The sequence below is a fragment of the Grampus griseus genome, assembly GCF_964374135.1.
Source record: "Grampus griseus genome assembly, chromosome: 9".
NCBI lineage: Eukaryota > Metazoa > Chordata > Mammalia > Artiodactyla > Delphinidae > Grampus > Grampus griseus.
This window is the reverse complement of record NC_139003.1, coordinates 98622538-98641033: the sequence shown is the minus strand read 5'-3', so window position 1 is coordinate 98641033 and position 18496 is coordinate 98622538. Positions and strand designations below refer to the sequence as shown.

Below are 18496 nucleotides of genomic sequence, written 5' to 3'. Positions count from 1 at the left end.
CCAGAAATAAGCCCACCCACATGTGGTCAATTAATTTACAACAAAAGAGCCAAGAGTATACAATAGGGAAAGGACATTCAATAAATGGTTTTGGGAGAACCGGACAGTCACATGCAAAATTTTCCTAGGTATTTTGAACATTATTTTGAGAGTCTGTTTAAATTCTAAGGAGAATGTAGATCGTATTGTTTTGGCAGGTAATCAGGTCACCAGTGGGTCAGCCTGGGTCAGAGCCCACAAGTACGGGGAGCCCAGGAATTCACCTGTAACTGCACTGCATCACTCACCTAATCTCCCTCCTCTTCATGCCTGACCTGATACTTGACAGCTCCCTGGGGCCTGCTTTCCAAGACTTCCAGCCAGAAACCTGGGGCCTTAGTTTCCCCCCCTTGCCGCACAGTTCCTGCAGCTGCATCCCATCCTCAGCTGCAGGAGGGAGGAGAGAGAAAGCAGCGGGTGTTTGCCATACACTCTTGTGGCCTCACCTCCTCTGGTTAGAGGGTAGCTCTTCTCTCAAGGTTTCAGGTGCCTGCCTGGCTAACACTGCCACCTCTACGTTACTGTCCAGGAGCTGTGGTGGGTAAGAAGGGGAAAAAGGGAAGGGGCCTGTAGGAACTTTGTTTCTGTTCCTTGGACCAGAGGGATTCTCTGGAGCCCTTTCTGTCCACACTGGGGGCACTTCTAGGTTTCAAGCTGGGCAATCCTGGGAGATAAAAATGGTAAACTCACCATGGAACTTGGAATCTGATCCGCTTCATCTGCCTGCTACTGACTTTTCAGTTCTCTGAGATCTGCTTTCTGCCTTTGTCCAGGATTTATAGCTGTGGTCATGCGAAGAGACCAGTGGAGGGTGCTCGCTCCACCCTCCCAGGACAGTCCTGTTGAAACAGCAGCCCTCCTGCCCGCTTGTTTGCTTCTCCATGGACCTCATCGCTGCCTACCATGCCACACATCACATGTTGTCCATCTCCCATGACTGGGATGGAGACCCCCATGAGCAGGGCCTTGCTTGCCCAGTGCTTCAACAGCGCTGGCACACCAGACATGCCCAACAAACACTTTTTGAATGAGTAAGAGTCAGGCTGGAGCAAGCCAAGGCTTACAAGCTGTGTCTAGTCCTCTCAGGCTTTAACTCTCCTCTGCGGTCCCCGGCTTTCTCAACAGCCATCAGACAGGCAGGAAGGCATGTCCCATCCCCCGCTTTGGCTGGCAGTACGGCCCCAGTGGCCCCCCAGCCTAGCAGCTCCTCACCACGCCACCTGCACCCAGCCCAGGCCAAGCAGCCTTGTTCTCACCTAACCCAAAGCCACCACCCCTACCAGGGCCTTTGGCCTCCGATCCTGCCTCCACAGCGGCAAGTGACTTTAAAACATAACCATGCTTCAGACTCTCCAGTGATTCCCATTCGTCAGGACACAAGGCCCAGCCCCTCTATGCTTCTCTGCCACACACCTGTTTGCTGTTCTATGAGGATTGGTTCTTTGCTGGTGCACCTGCAACTTGGCATCTTGACCCCGCCGCTCTGCTTCGTTTCTTCACAGCCCAGATCGCAGTAGCCCTTGTCCCCCAAAACCTGAATGCAGAAGTCCTGGGCCTGCACCCAACTCTACACTGCCCCTAGTCCCAACCTTGGCCTACCTCTGGGCGCTCCTGATGAGCTGGGCACAGATCTAATAACCAGTACCTCTGATTCTGGGGCTCCTTGGGGACATGAATCCTGGATTTTTCTTTTTCTTTTCAAAGGTGGTTTCAGCTGGGAGGAGTGAGCCTGGCTGGGGTGAAGGTAACTAGAGTGGGAGAGTGTGGCACATGTGGATAAGAACTTGACAAAGGCATGCGAAAGCAGAAAACCTTCTGTTCCTCTCTGGCCCAAGCAGCCAGGCCCCCAGCTACCCCTGGCTGTCCTGGAAACCCAGCTCTGCCCAGCTCAGCCCTTGCCCTACACTGCTGTCACCTCCCACAAGGCCAGACCTCTCCCCAGGGCTACGCTCCTCACCAGCTCCCCCGCTCTGCCCACAGCAACCTTTCCTCCTCCCGTGTGGAGATGACGGCACAGCTCCTCCCAGGTGTGCACACATGCAACATAGACGTGAGCGCGAGGCACACGGACGTGTACATGCAGTAGGACGTGCGCAGCACGTGCACGCGCACCTAGGGACGCACGTGTGGGTGGGCGGACACACGTGCATACTCACACCCTTGGCTCCCTCTGATACCAGGCTAGTGTACTTCCCGAGACGCGGGCTTGTCTCCGGTTGCGCTGAGTGACTCGGAGGAAGCAGTCAGGATTTTCCCGTGCCCCTGCCCGACAGCGGCAACCCCCGAGAGCAGGCGGCAGGCTGACAGGGCTCGGGACCCCGACCTCAGGGGGAGTCTTTCCCCGGCCAGTCCTCCTGTTCCCGCTAGCCCCCTTCTCAGGCTTGCTGGAGGCCGGGACTTCTGCCCTTGATGCCCAGCCCTGCTCGGCAGCCCCGCCCAGCCTGGGCTCTGGGCACGTGGGGACTGGTAGCTGATGAGGCCCTTTTTCCAGTCCGGCGCTCGGCCTGCCTTCCACCCAGCTCTGCTGCCGGCCACCTGCTGCCGCCCATCAGGCCTGGAATGCTGACTGGCAGTCAGCTGGGGCGGGGGCTGGGGATCGTTATAAAGCTGGGGACGCCTGGGGGTCACCTGTCCCTGTCTGCAGCCCGCGAGTGCCCTCCGCCGCCACCATGCCCACCCACTGCCTCGTGATGGTTCGGCACGGTGAGAGCACCTGGAACCAGGAGAACCGCTTCTGCGGCTGGTTCGACGCGGAGCTGAGCGAGAAGGGGGCTGAGGAGGCCAAGAGGGGGGCCCATGCCATCAAGGACGTGAAGATGGAATTTGACATCTGCTACACGTCGGTGCTGAAGAGGGCCATACACACCCTCTGGACCATCCTGGACACAACGGACCAGATGTGGCTGCCTGTGGTGCGCACCTGGCGCCTCAATGAGCGGCACTACGGGGGTCTCACTGGCCTCAACAAGGCGGAGACGGCCGCCAAGCACGGGGAGGAGCAGGTGAAGATCTGGAGGCGCTCCTTTGACATACCTCCACCCCCCATGGATGAGAAGCACCCCTACTACAACTCCATCAGCAAGGTGAGCGGCTGGGGTGCGGGGCTGGAGGGGAGGTCTGGGGACAGGGGCCCAGGCTGGGGGGCGGGGGGCTGTCTGGGGAGTGAACAGCAGCACGGATGCCCCCAGGCACGTCGCTATGCAGGCCTGAAGCCGGGGGAGCTGCCCACGCATGAGAGCCTCAAGGACACCATCGCCCGGGCTCTGCCCTTCTGGAATGATGAGATCGTCCCCCAGATCAAGGCTGGCAAGAGGGTGCTCATCGCAGCCCACGGGAACAGTCTGCGGGGCATCGTCAAGCACCTGGAAGGTGAGGCCCATCCTCACACAGGGTGTGGGCAGAGGCGGGTGGGGTGACACGTCCCCTTGAACCAGTGAGCCCCCAGCTGCTCATTTCGTAAACGTGTTGGCTGCCTCGCCGAGGCGGCTTCACAGACATCCGCACCCCGGGCAGGGCCTCCAAACTGTGAACTAGACTGGGTGGGGCGAGAAACCACTTGAAAAAACAGCTCTGTAAGAACGAACCGTCCACTGCCGTGTGTACTGGGACACTGTGTAACGTATCCTTCTGAAGATTCTGGGTGAAAATGTGTGCCGCCACTGACCCAGGGCCCAGGCCCTGCACAGGGGTCCACAGCTGGCCCGGCTTCCCCAACACAAGCCTCAGGGGAGAGGAGGGAAGGCCCAGGGGTGGCATCTTGCCCAAGGACACCCACCCCTGAAGAGGCAGGGCCATGTGGCTCTAAATCCCAGCTTGCTGAGTGACCCTGGTCAAGTCACTTCACTGGCAGCTGCTGGATATGGGGCTGAGGGTGGGGCCCTGCCCAACCCTGCCCACACCCCTGCCCACCCACTCAGAGCAAAAGACTAGTCAAAAGACAGGTGGCAGGGTGTGGAGAATGCCAGAGACCATAGGTTGGTAGCTTGGCTTCCACTAAAAGGGAAGGAGCCCCTCCCAGCATGACAGGCTTCCCCCAAGGAAGCCCCCGTCGGCCTTTCTGAGGACTTCCCGAGGCTGAGTCCACACAGACGCCTCACGGCGGGTGCTGAGCCTCGCAGATGGAAAGACCACCTGCCCTCCCTCCCTTCTGGGGGCTCCCTGCAGCCTGGTCCAGGAGAAACGAATGCACCGAGGCAAACGTGACCGGGGTCTCCCATTGCCCAGAGCATGTTCCCTTAAGGCCTCCCTGCACCAGCGGGCTGGGTGGGATGACAGCGATACCAAAGGTCGAGCTGCTATTCCAGGCCAGGTCTTCGGGAGGCCAGCAGGGTTGGGTCGGGTTTCCACAGAGAATTCTCTTCACCTGGCAGGGCCTTGCATCCACCTCGGCCACAGGCAGCGCTTCTCGCCGTCCCTATCGCACCCCCCTTCTCAGGAGCAGCCCTGCTCCACTGCTTAGGACGTCCAGAAACTAGAACTCTCTGGAAGCCAAGTGGTTAAGGTCTTTCCTGATCCCAAACACCCACCAGTCTGACCAGAGCTCACATTGGGCCAAGGGGGCCGATGGCGTCACCCCAGATGAGGCCAGCTCGGGCCGGAGCGAGGTCCTCGGTTCACCACAGCTATTTCTGTAGGCTGCTGTCTCAGGGCTGCCTTGACCTTCTCGAGGAGCATTTCTGCGGCCTTGCTGTTGGGGTGGGAGGGCTGCTGCCTGGCCAACAGCCCTGTGGCCTGTAAAGGTCACGAAGCCTGCTAAATGCAAGAGCAGGTGGCTGCCTGGCAGACAGGCTGGGAGGGGCTCAGGACGCTTGTTCCTCCGGTCCAGGGATGTCGGACCAGGCCATCATGGAGCTGAACCTGCCCACGGGGATCCCCATCGTGTATGAGCTGGACCAGGCACTGAAGCCCACCAAGCCCATGCGGTTCCTGGGCGACGAGGAGACCGTGCGCAAAGCCATGGAAGCTGTGGCTGCCCAGGGCAAGGCCAAGTGAAGGGTGGGCTCTGGCAATAAAGGCATGTCCTCTCACTGCCTCAGGCCAGTGTGGCCCCAGGACGCCCGCCCCCCAGTGCTCACTCAGGGCTGGTTCCGTGGGCCTGGAGCCCCGGATCCCCGCTGCCTGCCCAAGCCTCCCCCACTGGGTGTGGGGACCCTGGGAACACAGAGGCCAAGAGCCTCCCTATCCCCGGCTATCGAGTGGCTCCTGACAAGCCCCTACGATGACCCGCAAAGCAGAAGAGCCACTTGGCAAGCCTGCTGTAAATCCGAGTGTCCAGGGTCACTTAGGGAGAGTCCAAGTGACCCAGCCCTCCCCATGGCGAGCGAGGACTGTGGCCAACACGCCACTTCCTTCACATTGGTTGTCCTCTACTGTCCTGGTTGCCCCAGGGTGGGAAGGGCAAGGTGGTACCCTGAGCCCTGACCCACGGGGGTCCCCTTGTCCCGGGACAGACAAGCCCACAGGTGGCCTCAAAGCTGGCAATACCTGATTCAAGGGGCTTTCATAGCTGGGGTGGGCCCTCGAGGCTGTCCTAAGAAATCAGGACACGGTGAGGCCTGCCTGCAGCTCAGCCTAAGACAGGAAACGCCATCTGCAGCCAGGTGGGGAGGGGGCACTGGGATTGGCCACCACCTGGGCCGACAGCCCCCTCGGCGCATCCTCTGCCCCAAGCTGCTTCCACCTGGCACCTCCCAAAGCGTAAGAGCTTAATTCCCCAGACGCTCTGTGGGTGCAGGTGCCTCACTCCAGGCACACGTGCACACTGGCTGTCCTGCGTGGGAGGAGGCTCCCCATGGCAGGGGTCAGGGGGGCCCTCGGCCCCTCCCCGGGAACTGAAATGCAGGAGGCTGACTTGCAGTCACACATTGACCTTTATGCCTCCTCCAGGTGGCTAAGGGTTGGTCAGAGGTCTGAGGGTGCACACATGAGGGCTACAACAGGAGGGATGGGAGCTAGGGCCGGTGTAGGGCAATTCTTACTCCAGAAGCAGGCACGGATAGGCTGGGGCAGAAAGAAGGAAAGACAGTAGGAACAGGCCACCATGGTTACTTTCCCTAAACCGTATCAACTGAGGTGCACACCGGGGCCAGCAGACAAGAGTGAGCCATGTGGAAGGACACGCAGTGTCTGTTGATGTTTTCACCTCTTCCTTCACATACTTAGATGGGGGCTTGGTTGTCCCTATCTCCACTGCCCAGAGCCCAGGCAGAGGGACAGAGAAATGGGGAGCACAGAGCAGGTTCCAGAAAGACTGCTACCAAAATTGTCATGACCCACTCTGACTTTGGTCATAAACTCTAAGTTCACTGTTCCCAAGGGTCACTGAAGCTACAGACACTGTCCCTTAAAGCCAAGAGGAAAAGGAAAAGAAGGCAAGTGCACAAGAAGACCTCTAGATGCCCCTGCTCAGACCCGCCCCTGCAGACTGGCAGTGCCGTACCCCTTGGGCAGAGGTCACTAAGAGGCTGGCCCTGAGCAGGCTTGGCTCAGTGTCTTCTGTTGGGGGTCAAGGACCAGGCTGGTTGGGAGGACTTGGGAAGCTGCTGGAAGCACGTCTGGAGATCACCAGGTTATTGCTGCATTTGGGGCAACAGAGGCCGAGCCACCCAAGCCAGAGGGAGCCCGAGGGCCTGCCCTCATCAGGGGGATCCCATTCCTAGAAAAGTGCCGTACACAGCCCTCACGCCGCCTCTGCCAGCAACGAGGAAGTCGCGTCTGGGAGGGGAGGGGAGGGGAAGCACAGCCCCTGGCCTCGGCCAGCAGTCGGGGCCCTTTACTCAATTAGCTCCACGTAGTTGGCGGGAAACATGCCAAAGTGGCCGTCCGGCCCGTAGCCACGCCACCAGCCTTCGTCGATCACCTCAATGCCCGTGATGAGGTTCTCAGGGTCGAAGGAGATCTCGGTCTCATCGGCTGCAAAGAAGGTGAGCCCAGATGCGGTGCTGAGGGCCCTGGGCCAGCCGGCCCTCAGCCTGTGCTGACGCTGCTCCTGGGGCCACTCCCCCAGCACACACCTTCCTACGGGGCCCGGCCCTGGGCTCACTGTCCCAGCGAAAGGCTGGAGCACAGCACTTCCACACATCAGCCTGCTCCCTGAGGCCTCTACCCAGGGTCAGCAGGGGCACTGGCATCCAGGCCTGGCCCCTCTTCTCTAGTCGCACTTTCCGGCACTAGGACAAGGCGGGCAACTGGGATTCACACCAGTGGACAGCAAGTAGCTGCCCGCAGCATGTGGGGAGGCCTGAGCTGTGCAGGGCACCCACCCACTCTCCCTTCGCACCCTCCTGCCTTCCCTTCCGACACGCCCCGGGGCTCTCCCCTTGAGGGAGTCCGCAAATCCTGCCTCCTGATCTTGGGCCCTGTGGTTTGAGGTGGCAGGGCTGCAGCACGTTACCTGCCTGGTAGTCATACAGGGCCCGGGCACAGAGCCCTTTCCCACTCAGCCCCGGGTAGTGGTCAATGCGCTCAGAGCTGGTATCTTGCTGCTGCACCTGCCCACGGATGGGAAAGAAGAAGAGAAGTCTGGGATCGTGGTTACCCAGATTCAACCCTGCCTGTGACCAGGGCTCACGGCAGACCTGGGGGGAGGGCACACGGGGCACGGGATGCTCCAAAATTAAACAAGGTAATTCACAGGTAGGGAGCCACGGAATGGGTACGGCCAAGGAGCGCGTTTCCGGGCACATGGGCCCTTCACACATCTGCCCTGCTGCAGAGAACCCACCATTGGAGGCTCCTCGTAGAGGGTCTCCTGCTCTGGGGGCTCCTCGTACACGGCCTCCTCTTCCGCCGGCACCGAGCACGGAGGGGCGCTGGGCACCGGCTCCTGGCGGGGATCTGCACGGGAGGACACGGCCCACTCTGACCCAGGGGAGGGGAGAGGACATGCCACGTCTCCCTCCCACCTCCAACTCCCCACAGGGCAGCCGAGAGCCTTGCCTGCCCTGGGCCTTGAGGTGGCGTGAACTGACTCTCTGCTGAGGGGGGTCTCCGGTTGGGTGAGCTGCTTCTGCAGGAAGGGGCTCCTCAGCTTGCCTGCAAACCAACGGTAAACATCGAAGACATCACACTGCTGGAAAGGGGGAAGAGCCGAGTCCTCTCTGCCCCTTCTGTGCCCTGTGTTGCCCGGAGGGTGGACCTGTTCTGGGACAGTGGCTGTCATACAGGGAGCGAACAGGGACATGCAGCAGCTGCAGGAATACCACCCGCTGTGCACACATCTCACACACACACACATCGTACACTCCAAGCAGCCCCTTGGGGGCCACGTGCAGTGCTGGAGAGCTGACCAGCAGTGCAGTCCGATATAGCCTTTGGGGGCGAGAGAGGTGACTGATGCAGGCCCGAGACCCAGCTAACAGCCCAACGTTGGGGGATTTACAGGGCCGGGGCTGGAGGGTGTCCACTCTAGAGCCACACACGGCCCCTCTTGTCCCACCACGTCAAGAGCAGGAAGGGGACACCCAGGTCCCCGGCTCCCGTGCAAGAAGCAACCCTCATGAGCACGGGCTCTCCTTACTCATCCCTTTCACCTTCTGATACATCTGTCACTAAGTCAGGGGGCCCTGCCCTGGGACCCCAGGCTCCCCTTCAGCCTTCCCCTGCCTCATAGCTGGGCGCAGAGCAAAGTCTCACCTGGTTGGGGGCTGGAGATGGGTGTGGTGGACACGGCCCTCTCCTTCTGCTTGAAAATCTCCCGTGGGTGTGCTGGCTGTGGACAGACAGGCTCCTGAAGGAGCGCACACGGAGCCGGCAGTGAATGAGGATCCGGGAGCCATCGGCCTGCCTGGCTCCCTGCAGCTGTGCAGGGGGTCAGGAAGCAAAACACCAAAGCTGAGGGGCTCACAGGCCTCTTCCAGCATCAGGCGGAGGTCCATGCCGGGCTGAGCTTCTGCCCTTGGCTCTCCTCTCCACTGACGGCCCTGACACACCACGTGTCCCACGTTCTAATCTGCCCCAGCAGGCTGCAGGCCCCTCCCAGTAAGCGCCTCCCTCAGGCCTGCTGGGTGGGGTGTGTGCATGTGGAGGGACCCACACGGCCACCACGGCTCACAGCAGGCAGCCTGCGCACCTGTCCCAGACGAGCCTCAGCTGGTCGGGGACCCGCGCGCATCACTCTGGCCCTCAAGACTCACCTGCTCCTCTCCGCTCCTTGAAAGCACTTCCTGCTGCTCATACTTCCTGCTGGGAGGGGCAGAGGCAAGAGCTGCAGCCCGGCCTCGGCCCCCCCCTCCCCTGCCCTGGGGGACAGCCCTCGGGAGGGGAGAGGAGGTGGGGGCAGCACCGCCGCACCTGTGCGGCCCGGCCTCGCCGCCCTGCTGCTGGTGGCGCTGCTCCCGGAGGGCGGCCTCACGCAGCTCCCGCTCTCGGCGCTCCTGCTCCAGCCGCCGCCGCTCCTCCTCCGCCCGCCGCTTCTCCTCCAGCTTGCGGTTCTCCTCCTCCTTCTGCGGGGAGAGGCGCAGGCGGCTGCCCCCTCGGCCTCGGCGCTGCCGGCGGCATGGACCCGCCCAGGCAGCCCGCACGGGCCGCGGTCAAGTGTGGGCTCTACAGCAACACTCGCTGCCTGGCCTTGTTCCCTAACACCTCTGACCCCTAGTTCAACCATCTGCGAATGGGTGCTACCAAGGACATCTGATCTAGGAGCTTATTGTAGGAAAAACCGAGACACAGCGAGTAAACCACTTCCTCCTGTCTGCTGCATACGGGACCAGACCGAATGCCAGCTCTCATCCTCATGCCCTGGGCGGCACTTACCTCTGCCTTGGCCCAGAAGCTGTCTTTGCCAACCCTTTTGATCTCAGACACGGCGTTGGTCTTCTGGTACACAGAGCCCTGAGGCGGACAGAGAATTCACTACAGGGTCGTCGACAGAGCAGAGCATGCAGGTAAGAACTGTTAGGATGGCACCCGGCAGGCGGAGTGGCGCCTGGCCCGGTGGCCCATAAGGAGACTGATACCAAGAGGGCCTGAAAGGCCCTGGAAACCACAAGTGGGGAAGCTCAACCCCAGACAACACTGGAGGAGTCTCTGGCTGCACCAGGCCCCTGTGGATGGAAGCCAAGGCAGGAAAGGCCCCTTGGCCTGCCTGAGATTCCTGGAGGCGGGGCAGTTCTGAGGCAGGCCTCTGGACAGGGGCCCTCAGACAGCTGACTGCCATGGCAGCGCCCACAGGGTCTCCAAGAACCCCAGCTCCCATCCCGCACCGGACCACAGGCCCACAGGCGTCCGTCTGCCCACAACTCAGAGGGGCCTGCCCTGTCCACCACCAGAAGTTTCTCCAAAGCAACCACCATCCAGGGCGGCACAGGACACTCTGGGGCCACGGCCTGGAGGGTGGATGGAATTTCCCCGCAGAGAACCTCTGCGCACACACAAGAGGCTCTGGAACTACCAGGCAGGGTCAAAGGCCACGCCTCATGCCCACCAGCACCCACCTCACCAGCAGGCAGCTCTTGCTCCTGTCAGGCTCGGGGTCACCATCTGCACCTCAGTCCGGCTCCAGGACCGGAAGCCAGGCAGGGGGAGCCCAGCCCCCGAGGGAGAAAGCGCTGAGGGCGGGCCGAATCGGTCCACAGCTAGAACCGCGCGCTCCTGCCCGGCCACCTCAGGCCCACACAGCACTCACCACCGGGGCCTGGGGGCCCGTGTCATGGAAGCGGCTGCTCTCTCCGTGGAAGGTGTAGTTGGCCCCGGAGGCCCTGGCCACCTTCTGCATGATCCACTCGGGCTCCACGTCCTCCTCGGCCCTGGCGTTGACGGTCACGTGGGCCCCCTGCAGCAGGAGCGACACTTAATGAAGAAGCAGCATTGCAATCCCAGGAGAAGACAGGCCGCACACCTCGGCCTGCACAGCGCAACAGCTGCACCGCGCTCAGGGTCGGGAGACCCTGCCAGGAACCAAGGCACGCTCGTCCCAAGGCCTCAGAAAAACCAGCTGAGGGAAACCCATCGCTCTTGTCCCAGCCTGCGTGGGAGGCCCTTGCCCTCCACGGTGTGGCCTGTTCTGTGCCGCTGTAAGACAGCCCCGGCATTAAAGGGCTTCTTTTTAGTGAATGAAATCCAACCTTCAAAGTCATCTGGAAACAAACACATTTTCTACAAAAAGCAAGTTACTGATTTCTTCTTGAGAAGTTACAACTATGACCTTGTTGTTACTAAATACCAATAAGCTTGGGACCTTCTCTTTCAGCTCCTAGATGGAGAAACTGAGGTGCATCTGAAGAAGCGTTGGCAGAACCAGAAAACAAAGTCCTGAGCCTCCTTGCCAGTAACCAAAGAAATGCAAAGAGTAAGCTGACAAGTGAACAACAAACGCTTTTTGATACAAAATGCTTTTGAAGTTAAACAAGGTTCCATTATATGATGACTGAAATAAATACGTGCAGAAATGGACCAGAAAGAACGCGTTAAAGGGAACATGCACGTTGAGGTTGCGAGCAGAAGCAGCTTTCCTTCTCGTCCAAATCCTCCTAGTACTGCTAGAAGTTTGTACTTATAAAACAAATGCAGCCCAAGGCCGAGCCCCGCCCCAAGACCAGCTCCAGCAGGGCCTCCTCAAGGTCCTTCGTCCTTCCTTCCCGCTGAAGCCAGCTTGCAGGTGGCTCTGGCTACCTCCTGGGCAAGACGAGAGCAGCCTCTGGCTACACCCTGAAGTCCAGACAGATCATCGGGACGTGAGGCACACTTCCGACTCTGGCTGTGATTCCCGCTCACTCACACCCTGGAACCTAGGGACCTGGTGAACTCTGTGAGGCCCTGTACAGAGCAGCCCTCACCTTCAGGAAGCTGGCCATGGTGCTGACGTGGTTGGCGCACGCTCCCTTCCGCACGTCATTCACACCCTCGCCGGTCTGCAACACAGCACACCCAGCATGACCCGCCAATTCCTCGGTGTGACCCAGGTCTCCCCGCAAAGCCACTGCCCACTCCAGGGACTCAGCAGTTTCCCTGTGTCCCGGGAAAAAGCAAACCACAACTCCAAAGCAGAGGACACGGTGAGCCCCCATACCTCCGAGTCAGGGAGGTTCTTGGAGCAGGACGGTCACCAGCGTCCACTGTGGGGCGTTGCCTTAGAATTCCCTAGTCCCCACCCAGGGGGCTCCACTTCACTAGAGCCCCTGTCCTATACTCCCAGTGCCCTCCCAGCCCTAATCCAGGCACTCTGCTCCCTCAGGATGACTACCCTGAAGGGGACAAGAACATGAGTGCCCTGTGATTGTGTATAGTCCATTCACAGGAGTAGTTCTGGGCTGGAACAGTGAATTCTGCACTAGCAAGGCCCTAGGTATTCTTTGGGCCACACTGAATTAATCCACTATTCTGTTCATTCACCAGATTCAAGCTGTTCTAAAGTCAGGTCCTCTTCCACTCCACTCACAAAAGGCAAAGCACAAAGGAAGAAAAGGGAGTTTTTCCAGGTCACACCTAGGTGAGAACTCAGAAGCCCTCAAGTTCCACATACCCAGTTGATGAGGACAAACTTGGGCAGGCCGGAGTTTGGGTCCTTCACTCTGCAGAAGGCGTACATCACCTTCCCACTGTTGAGCTCCTCCACCATTTCCTCCAGGCCCCCCTCTGCAGCAGTCACAAGGAGAGTCAGGGGCAGGCCAGGCACCCCACGCCCACCCTGGCACCTAGTCCATCAGGAAAGGGAACCCCAGCTGCCTCTAAACCAGGGTTCTCAGCCCCATCTGCGTCTGAACCAGATTCCTAGGACTACCCGCACTAAGCTGACTTATGAGAACTGGATGGGACCCAGGATCTACATTTGTGAAAAGCACCTCAGCCCCGCTCACCACAACAAGAGAAGCCCCTAAGAGGCAATGAAGACAAAGGAAGGAAAGGAGGGAGGGAGGGAGGGAGGGAGGAAGGAAAGGCACCTCAGGTGATTTTTTAAGCCACACTAGTCTAAAAACCACTCCTGTAAACCCACACGTAATTCTGGAAGTAAAAATGTCATTTACGCTACAAACCAGGCAGGCACCAGACCTCCAAATGGAGGGGCTCTGCAACAATTTTACCATTGCCTGGACTCCACAAACCGCCCTGGAATAACAGGGCCTGATGTGAGTCACCCTGCCCTTACCCACGTCTGCTCAGACTCCAGGGCCACCCAGAGGGTCCCAAGCAGATGTTAACTCTCCGCCATATAGGGCCTCAGCTCTTAGACTCTCTGAGTGGGGATAAGGGAGTGATGGGGCATAGAAATGAACCACCCTATGCCGTTCTCCCCTGACACTCAGGCTGTGAGCCCCAGCATGTACTAGAGTTTTGGGTTCTCATCAGGTGTCCCAAACCTCCTCAGACCGTGAGAAGCACCTGGATCAGGTATTTTAGCTACAGGGCTCCAGGGAACCTGGGGCAGTCCTGAGGCCCTGCTCTGGGCTCTTACAGTAGAGCCTGTGAATACCACTGAGGATGGTGGTATGAAACTCAGCTGAGCTCTGCAATTCTCAGTCCCCTATGGCATCACACTGCACCTGAGACCACTGTCAGTGGCAGTCCTTCTAGAAAGAGGACCACTAAGGAGAGGCACTCGAAAGAGGGAGACGTTTTCTACCAACAAGTCACCAGAACCATTCATGGGGCAAGCAGAGAACATGCTGGTGAACATGCACTGAACAGTGAAGCCGTGTCACTCAGGTCAGGTGAGCTGGCCTTGAGAACGAGGAGTTAGGGGTATCAGGTGGGGGGCCTGCAGTTTCTACCCCTCTGCCCAGCACTGGCCAAGAGCCTGTTCTTCCCGAGGCACTTCCTATCATCCCGTATTTGAGTAGCACTTTTCCAGGTCACCCTGTCCCAGTGGACCAATGTGCACTGATGTGACCTCTCCTGGGTAAGGGTGTGCCCAGCAGGAAGAGGACAGAGGGAAGGATGTGTCCGCACCTTCTCCTCCACCACGAGCACCCAGCTCTGTGGGACTGTTACCCTCCCAGCTGCAGCCCAGGGCTAAGGATGCAGCACAGGCCCGGCCTTGGGCTGCCTGCAAGCTGGAGTGGGCTGGCCTATCTCCCATCTCAGCTCTTCCAACTACAACACAGACAGAGAGCAGCGCTGCCTCGCACCACCAGGCAGAGAAAGCCAAGGAGAAGGTATTTTCACTTAGAAACATCTGAAACCCAAAGCTGGCCAGGAGGAGCTGTGAGTGCCAGGGGGCCCACACTGCTCAGTGGGAGCCTCTGTCCTGCCTGGCTGGCTGCAGCCGGCCCGATCAGGGCACCAGGGAATTCCTGAACATTGAATGAAACTGACGTGGGGGAGGCTCACCCTTAGCCAGGGGAGGTGTCACTGTAGTCACGCCACACGCAGGGGACACCTGTGCACCCTGAGTGCCCTTCCTCCCGCTGTGGCGGCTGAAATGCCAGCAGAGATGGAGCAGTGACGTCACGACTCCCTCCCCTCCACGCGCCTCACTCTCCCTCCCGGGCTTCTGCCTCCTGATGGTCCATAAGAGCCCATCTGCTTCCTCACTTATCATACTCACCCCCAGTGCCAGCCACACGGATGTCATTGCTGTTGCCTTCATAGGTAAAGAGGGCCCTGAAACAAAACACAAACAGGCTCTACCACCATCTGCCCTCACTGTGCCCACCAAGGCTTCACGCTGCGCCCCAAAGAGCTCAGCCTGGCAGTAGCCCTGTAGGCTGACCCAGACCCCACTCTGAACTACAAGGCGGGACCTCAGTAGGCCGCTGGGCCTCCCAGAGCTGAGCCTTCTCAGCTGCAGCCGGCCTGTTGTGAGGACAAGCCTATGGAGACGGGGAGCATACATCCACTCGGAAGAAAACTAAGCTGTGAAGTTTTATGGCAACCTTCTACACGTTTACGTGTGAAACACCCACCTAGCTACCACGTGTGTGCATTTGAACAAACAAAAGATACCTGCATATTCCTGAAACCAAAGCACCCCAAGGAGAAGCAGGAAGGAGAAATACGTGCATTTCCAATGACCCTGTGTATATCTGTGGTCTTCCGGGAAGCCTCAAGAGTTGCTGGAGCAGGTCTGTCTGGCCTGAGGCCCTTCCAGCACACACAGGCTTTTATCGGTTGCATACGGCACCGGAAACCACAGGGGCCATGACTCAACACGCAGTCAGGCTCCTCACAAGACAGGCTCCCTGGCTGGGCACGTGCTGTATCTAGCAGAGCCTTAGGTCTCCACAGGTGACCCTGGGTCACACCGCCCTTCTCCTGTAAGCCTAATTATTCATAAGAACTCTGGTAAAGATGTGGCCTTATAAATTATGGTAAATTGTATTAAATCTGGGCCACGGAAGGTCCCTTGACCAGAACAAAGGTCACTCAAAGAGAACATTTTAGAAGAGGCGGCTTCTGTGCAGTCCACATGAAGCCCAGACATCTGCATGAACTCTGCAGCAGCCCAGCTCCAGGGAGTGCTGGCAGACCACAGGGTGAGGGTGCTAATCCATCAGACAGCAAGTCAAAGGCAAAACCCGGTCTGGGGTATCATCACCCCACGCTCCACGGCACAGGCCTGCTGAGGCGCGCCAGACAGAAGCTCCAGGGTCAACAGCCTGACAGGAACCATGTCAACGTCCACTCAGCTTCCCCAGAGCCTCGCTAATGCCACTGGGCAGAGCTGCCTAAGCCTGAGAAAGTCAGAAGAAATTAGACCCAGGTCCAGAGATCTGGCTGGGAGGGAGGACAGACTGCCAGGAAAGAACCACTGCTTCCCAGCAGAGGAGAGAGTGCAGAAGGAGAGAAACACTCAGAAAAACAGGGAAAAGGAAGATTGGGTGGTGGCAGACATCCAGCCTCTGGTGGCCAGAGTCCTGACCAGCCTTCCTCCCGGAGGAAAGAAGCCCCTGGCTGCACAAGACAGGGGCCCCGGACAAGCAGCAAGAAACGGAGATGGCTGCTCAGCTTAGCTTTTCCAAGAAGGGATCCAGCAGCTAGCAAAGGCCACGCTCCGTGCCTGCCACCTACCCCTCTGACTTCATTCCCCTCCACCCTGGGCTCCAGCCTAAGCCACCTTCCTGAATGTTCCCGGTTCAGAGGCTCATACCACATTCAATCAAACAACCCTTCTTTCAAACCGACATGAAAAAAAAATGGTGTGTTGGCTTGTGCAGGCACATAGCGCGCGCACACACACACACACACACACACACACACACACACACACACACACACACACACACACACACACACACACACATACACACACACACCAGATAGTGTCAGATACTGTCAGATAGTGCAGTGGGAGCAGGAACTGAGCAAACATGCCACAAGCTAGGGGAAAAACCACCTGGGGGAACCAGGAGAAAGAGCCGGTATGGAGAGTTGATGCTGTGGCTGCTCTCCAGCCCACCTGGCTCCAGGGCCTGGCCCGGGGCACCCACTCTGCATGAGAAACATGTTATGACCCGCCGAACCGGAGACCACCTGTTCTTGCTCTGATATCCTCTGCCACTTTTTCCGCACCGCTCTCAGTACCCCTACATCAGGGACAGAGATGGGGACCACCCCACCCTTTCTGGTGAAGAGCAAAGGTGACAAGAAAACCAGTGAGGGTGTCTGGTGCATGCCTAAAGGCAGTCAACCGGGGAGATGGGAAAATGTACTGCAGCCAGGGAGACAGGAATCCAGAAAGGCCTCTCCAAAAAGGCAACATCAGAGCTGAGAAATGAAGTTTGGGGAGCCCCCTAGGATGATGTGGAAAGGCGCTCCATGCGGAGGAAGCAGAAAGAACAAGAGCTATGAGGAGAAAACTGCTTTGCAAGTTTAAGGAAAAGAAAGAAAGCTAGAGTGGTGGTAAACAGGTGTGACCACAGCACGGTAAACAGGAGGGGCAGTCAGGAGCCTGTCGGCCATGGCAAAGAGTCCAGGCTGTGTTTATGATGCAACAGGAAGCCACTGCAGAGCTTAAGCAGGGAAGTGACACGGATCTAGATATTTTTTCAGCTAGTGAATGGAGACCTGCCCACATCGACGTGGCCCCAGAGATTCTGCAGACCCAGGCAGCTGGTGTCCTGAAGCTCTTCCCTAAAAGGCTTGGGGGTGAAGGAATGGCAAGGCAACAATGCCCTCAGTGTCACAACAGTACACTGTACAAAAGCCACTCTGTGCTGGGCACTAGGGAAAGTAGACACGAGAAAGCAGTAGCACCTGACAAGTGGAGAGAGCCACAGTAGCTCAGCCACGCCCAGCGGGCCCCTCCCTTGGCAATGGGAAAAGGCTCCCAACCCAAAAGCTGGTCACCTCACTCGATCGTACTCAGCATAGTTTTTGGAAGTACAAGTTCTCAAAACTGGTCAGTGAACACACTTTAAGCAAAAAGGAAGGTAACAGAGAATTACCATGCAAAAAACAACCCTAGCTGCAGGACAGACAGCAGGCCCTATGTGTGGGCTGCCCAGGGCTCTCCCAGAGACTTCAGATCCAGGCTTCCAGTACTATAAAGCCCCTAACACCGACAACCTAGGAAAGGATGTCACTGGGAGGTGGACGGAAGATGGGACCTTTTCCCAAACACATAACCAGCATCGTCCTTTCCCTCATCTCCCCATAGCTCAGGAATATGAAGTATATTCTTCTTGGAGAAAGGGAGGTTCTCGAATACACATTCACAGGGAACCAGGGACTTAAACCCCTCCACCTTCCTGCTTGACATCTCCAAAGCAAGGCTGCCAGACCACCCTCAGAGGGCCATCCCTGAACACAGAGTTTGGAAGAAGCCGGGCGTAGCTTCCGCTTTCTCAAGGAGGGCTGTGGAGGGCCGCTTTGTCCACGGAAGTCCCCGGGCAAGAAAGGAGAACCTGGCGAAGCCCTCAAGCACAGCCAGGTACAGGAGGCATCAACGAGGCCCGTACGGCCGAGACCGGTGGCCAGCGGAGGGAAAGGGCTGGGGACTCACCGGACCCCCACGCCGGGTTTAACCTGCCCACGCACGGTGGGGCAAGGGGTGACAGGGTGGGGACCGCCACCCCCCCGGGGTGTGGCGCAGGTGCGGGGCAGACAGGGCTCCGCGCCCCCTGGCCCCAGCCCGCCCCCGGCCCGCCCCTGGCCGCCTCGGCGCCCACCAGTCGGTCGGGGACTTCCCGTTGACCACTTGCTCGTAGGCCTCCTGCAGCGCCGGCCCGTTCCGGCTCAGGTTCACAGCCATGGCCGACACTGCGCCGCCCGCGCCTCCGCCGCCGCTTCCGGGCCCGGGCAGCCCGACGCCCCGCCCGTCGGCCGGAAGCCCCGCCCCGACAGCCGGAAGCGGAAGCGGTGCAGGCGGGGCCCGGGTGAGCGGGCGAGTGCTGGCTAGGCGACTAGAGGGCTGCTGGGGAGTTGGGGCCCGCGTGCGGGTCGCGGTCTGCAGACAGCTGGACGACGGGGTGGAGGGAGGGCGCGGCCTTCTGCGCGTCCCCGTGCTCTGCCCCGCCGAGCCCGGGCGCGCCTTGTGGGTCCGGCGGAGGGACCCCACCCAGCCCCCTGTTCGCTGTACTCA

The 18496-nt window shown here is 59.2% G+C and overlaps 2 protein-coding genes across 4 annotated transcripts; one reads left to right on the top strand and one right to left on the bottom strand.

Moving 5' to 3' along the window:
• The first annotated feature begins 2555 nt into the window (after positions 1 to 2555).
• On the top strand, positions 2556 to 5058 carry PGAM2 (phosphoglycerate mutase 2). The gene is made up of 3 exons (XM_082662268.1): positions 2556 to 3122; positions 3228 to 3408; positions 4865 to 5058. Exons 1-3 carry the CDS (start codon positions 2709 to 2711, stop codon positions 5029 to 5031), a joined length of 762 nt encoding a protein of 253 aa, XP_082518394.1. The 5' UTR covers positions 2556 to 2708; the 3' UTR covers positions 5032 to 5058.
• Positions 5059 to 5899: 841 nt separating this feature from the next.
• Positions 5900 to 18232, bottom strand: DBNL (drebrin like). 3 transcript variants are annotated; one of them, XM_082662119.1, is made up of 13 exons: positions 18084 to 18232; positions 14522 to 14577; positions 12500 to 12612; positions 11814 to 11888; positions 10664 to 10810; positions 9793 to 9870; positions 9331 to 9482; positions 9174 to 9222; positions 8674 to 8767; positions 7978 to 8073; positions 7763 to 7875; positions 7433 to 7529; positions 5900 to 6951 (listed from the first exon to the last, which is right to left on the bottom strand). In XM_082662119.1, the coding sequence occupies exons 1-13, from the start codon at positions 18164 to 18166 to the stop codon at positions 6812 to 6814; spliced, it is 1293 nt and encodes a 430-aa protein (XP_082518245.1). In that variant the 5' UTR covers positions 18167 to 18232; the 3' UTR covers positions 5900 to 6811. The 3 variants fall into 3 exon arrangements, with proteins under 3 accessions (XP_082518245.1, XP_082518246.1, XP_082518247.1); XM_082662120.1 differs by having other exon boundaries at positions 9174 to 9219; XM_082662121.1 differs by lacking the exons at positions 11814 to 11888; positions 12500 to 12612 and having other exon boundaries at positions 18084 to 18221.
• Between the last annotated feature and the right edge of the window lie 264 nt (positions 18233 to 18496).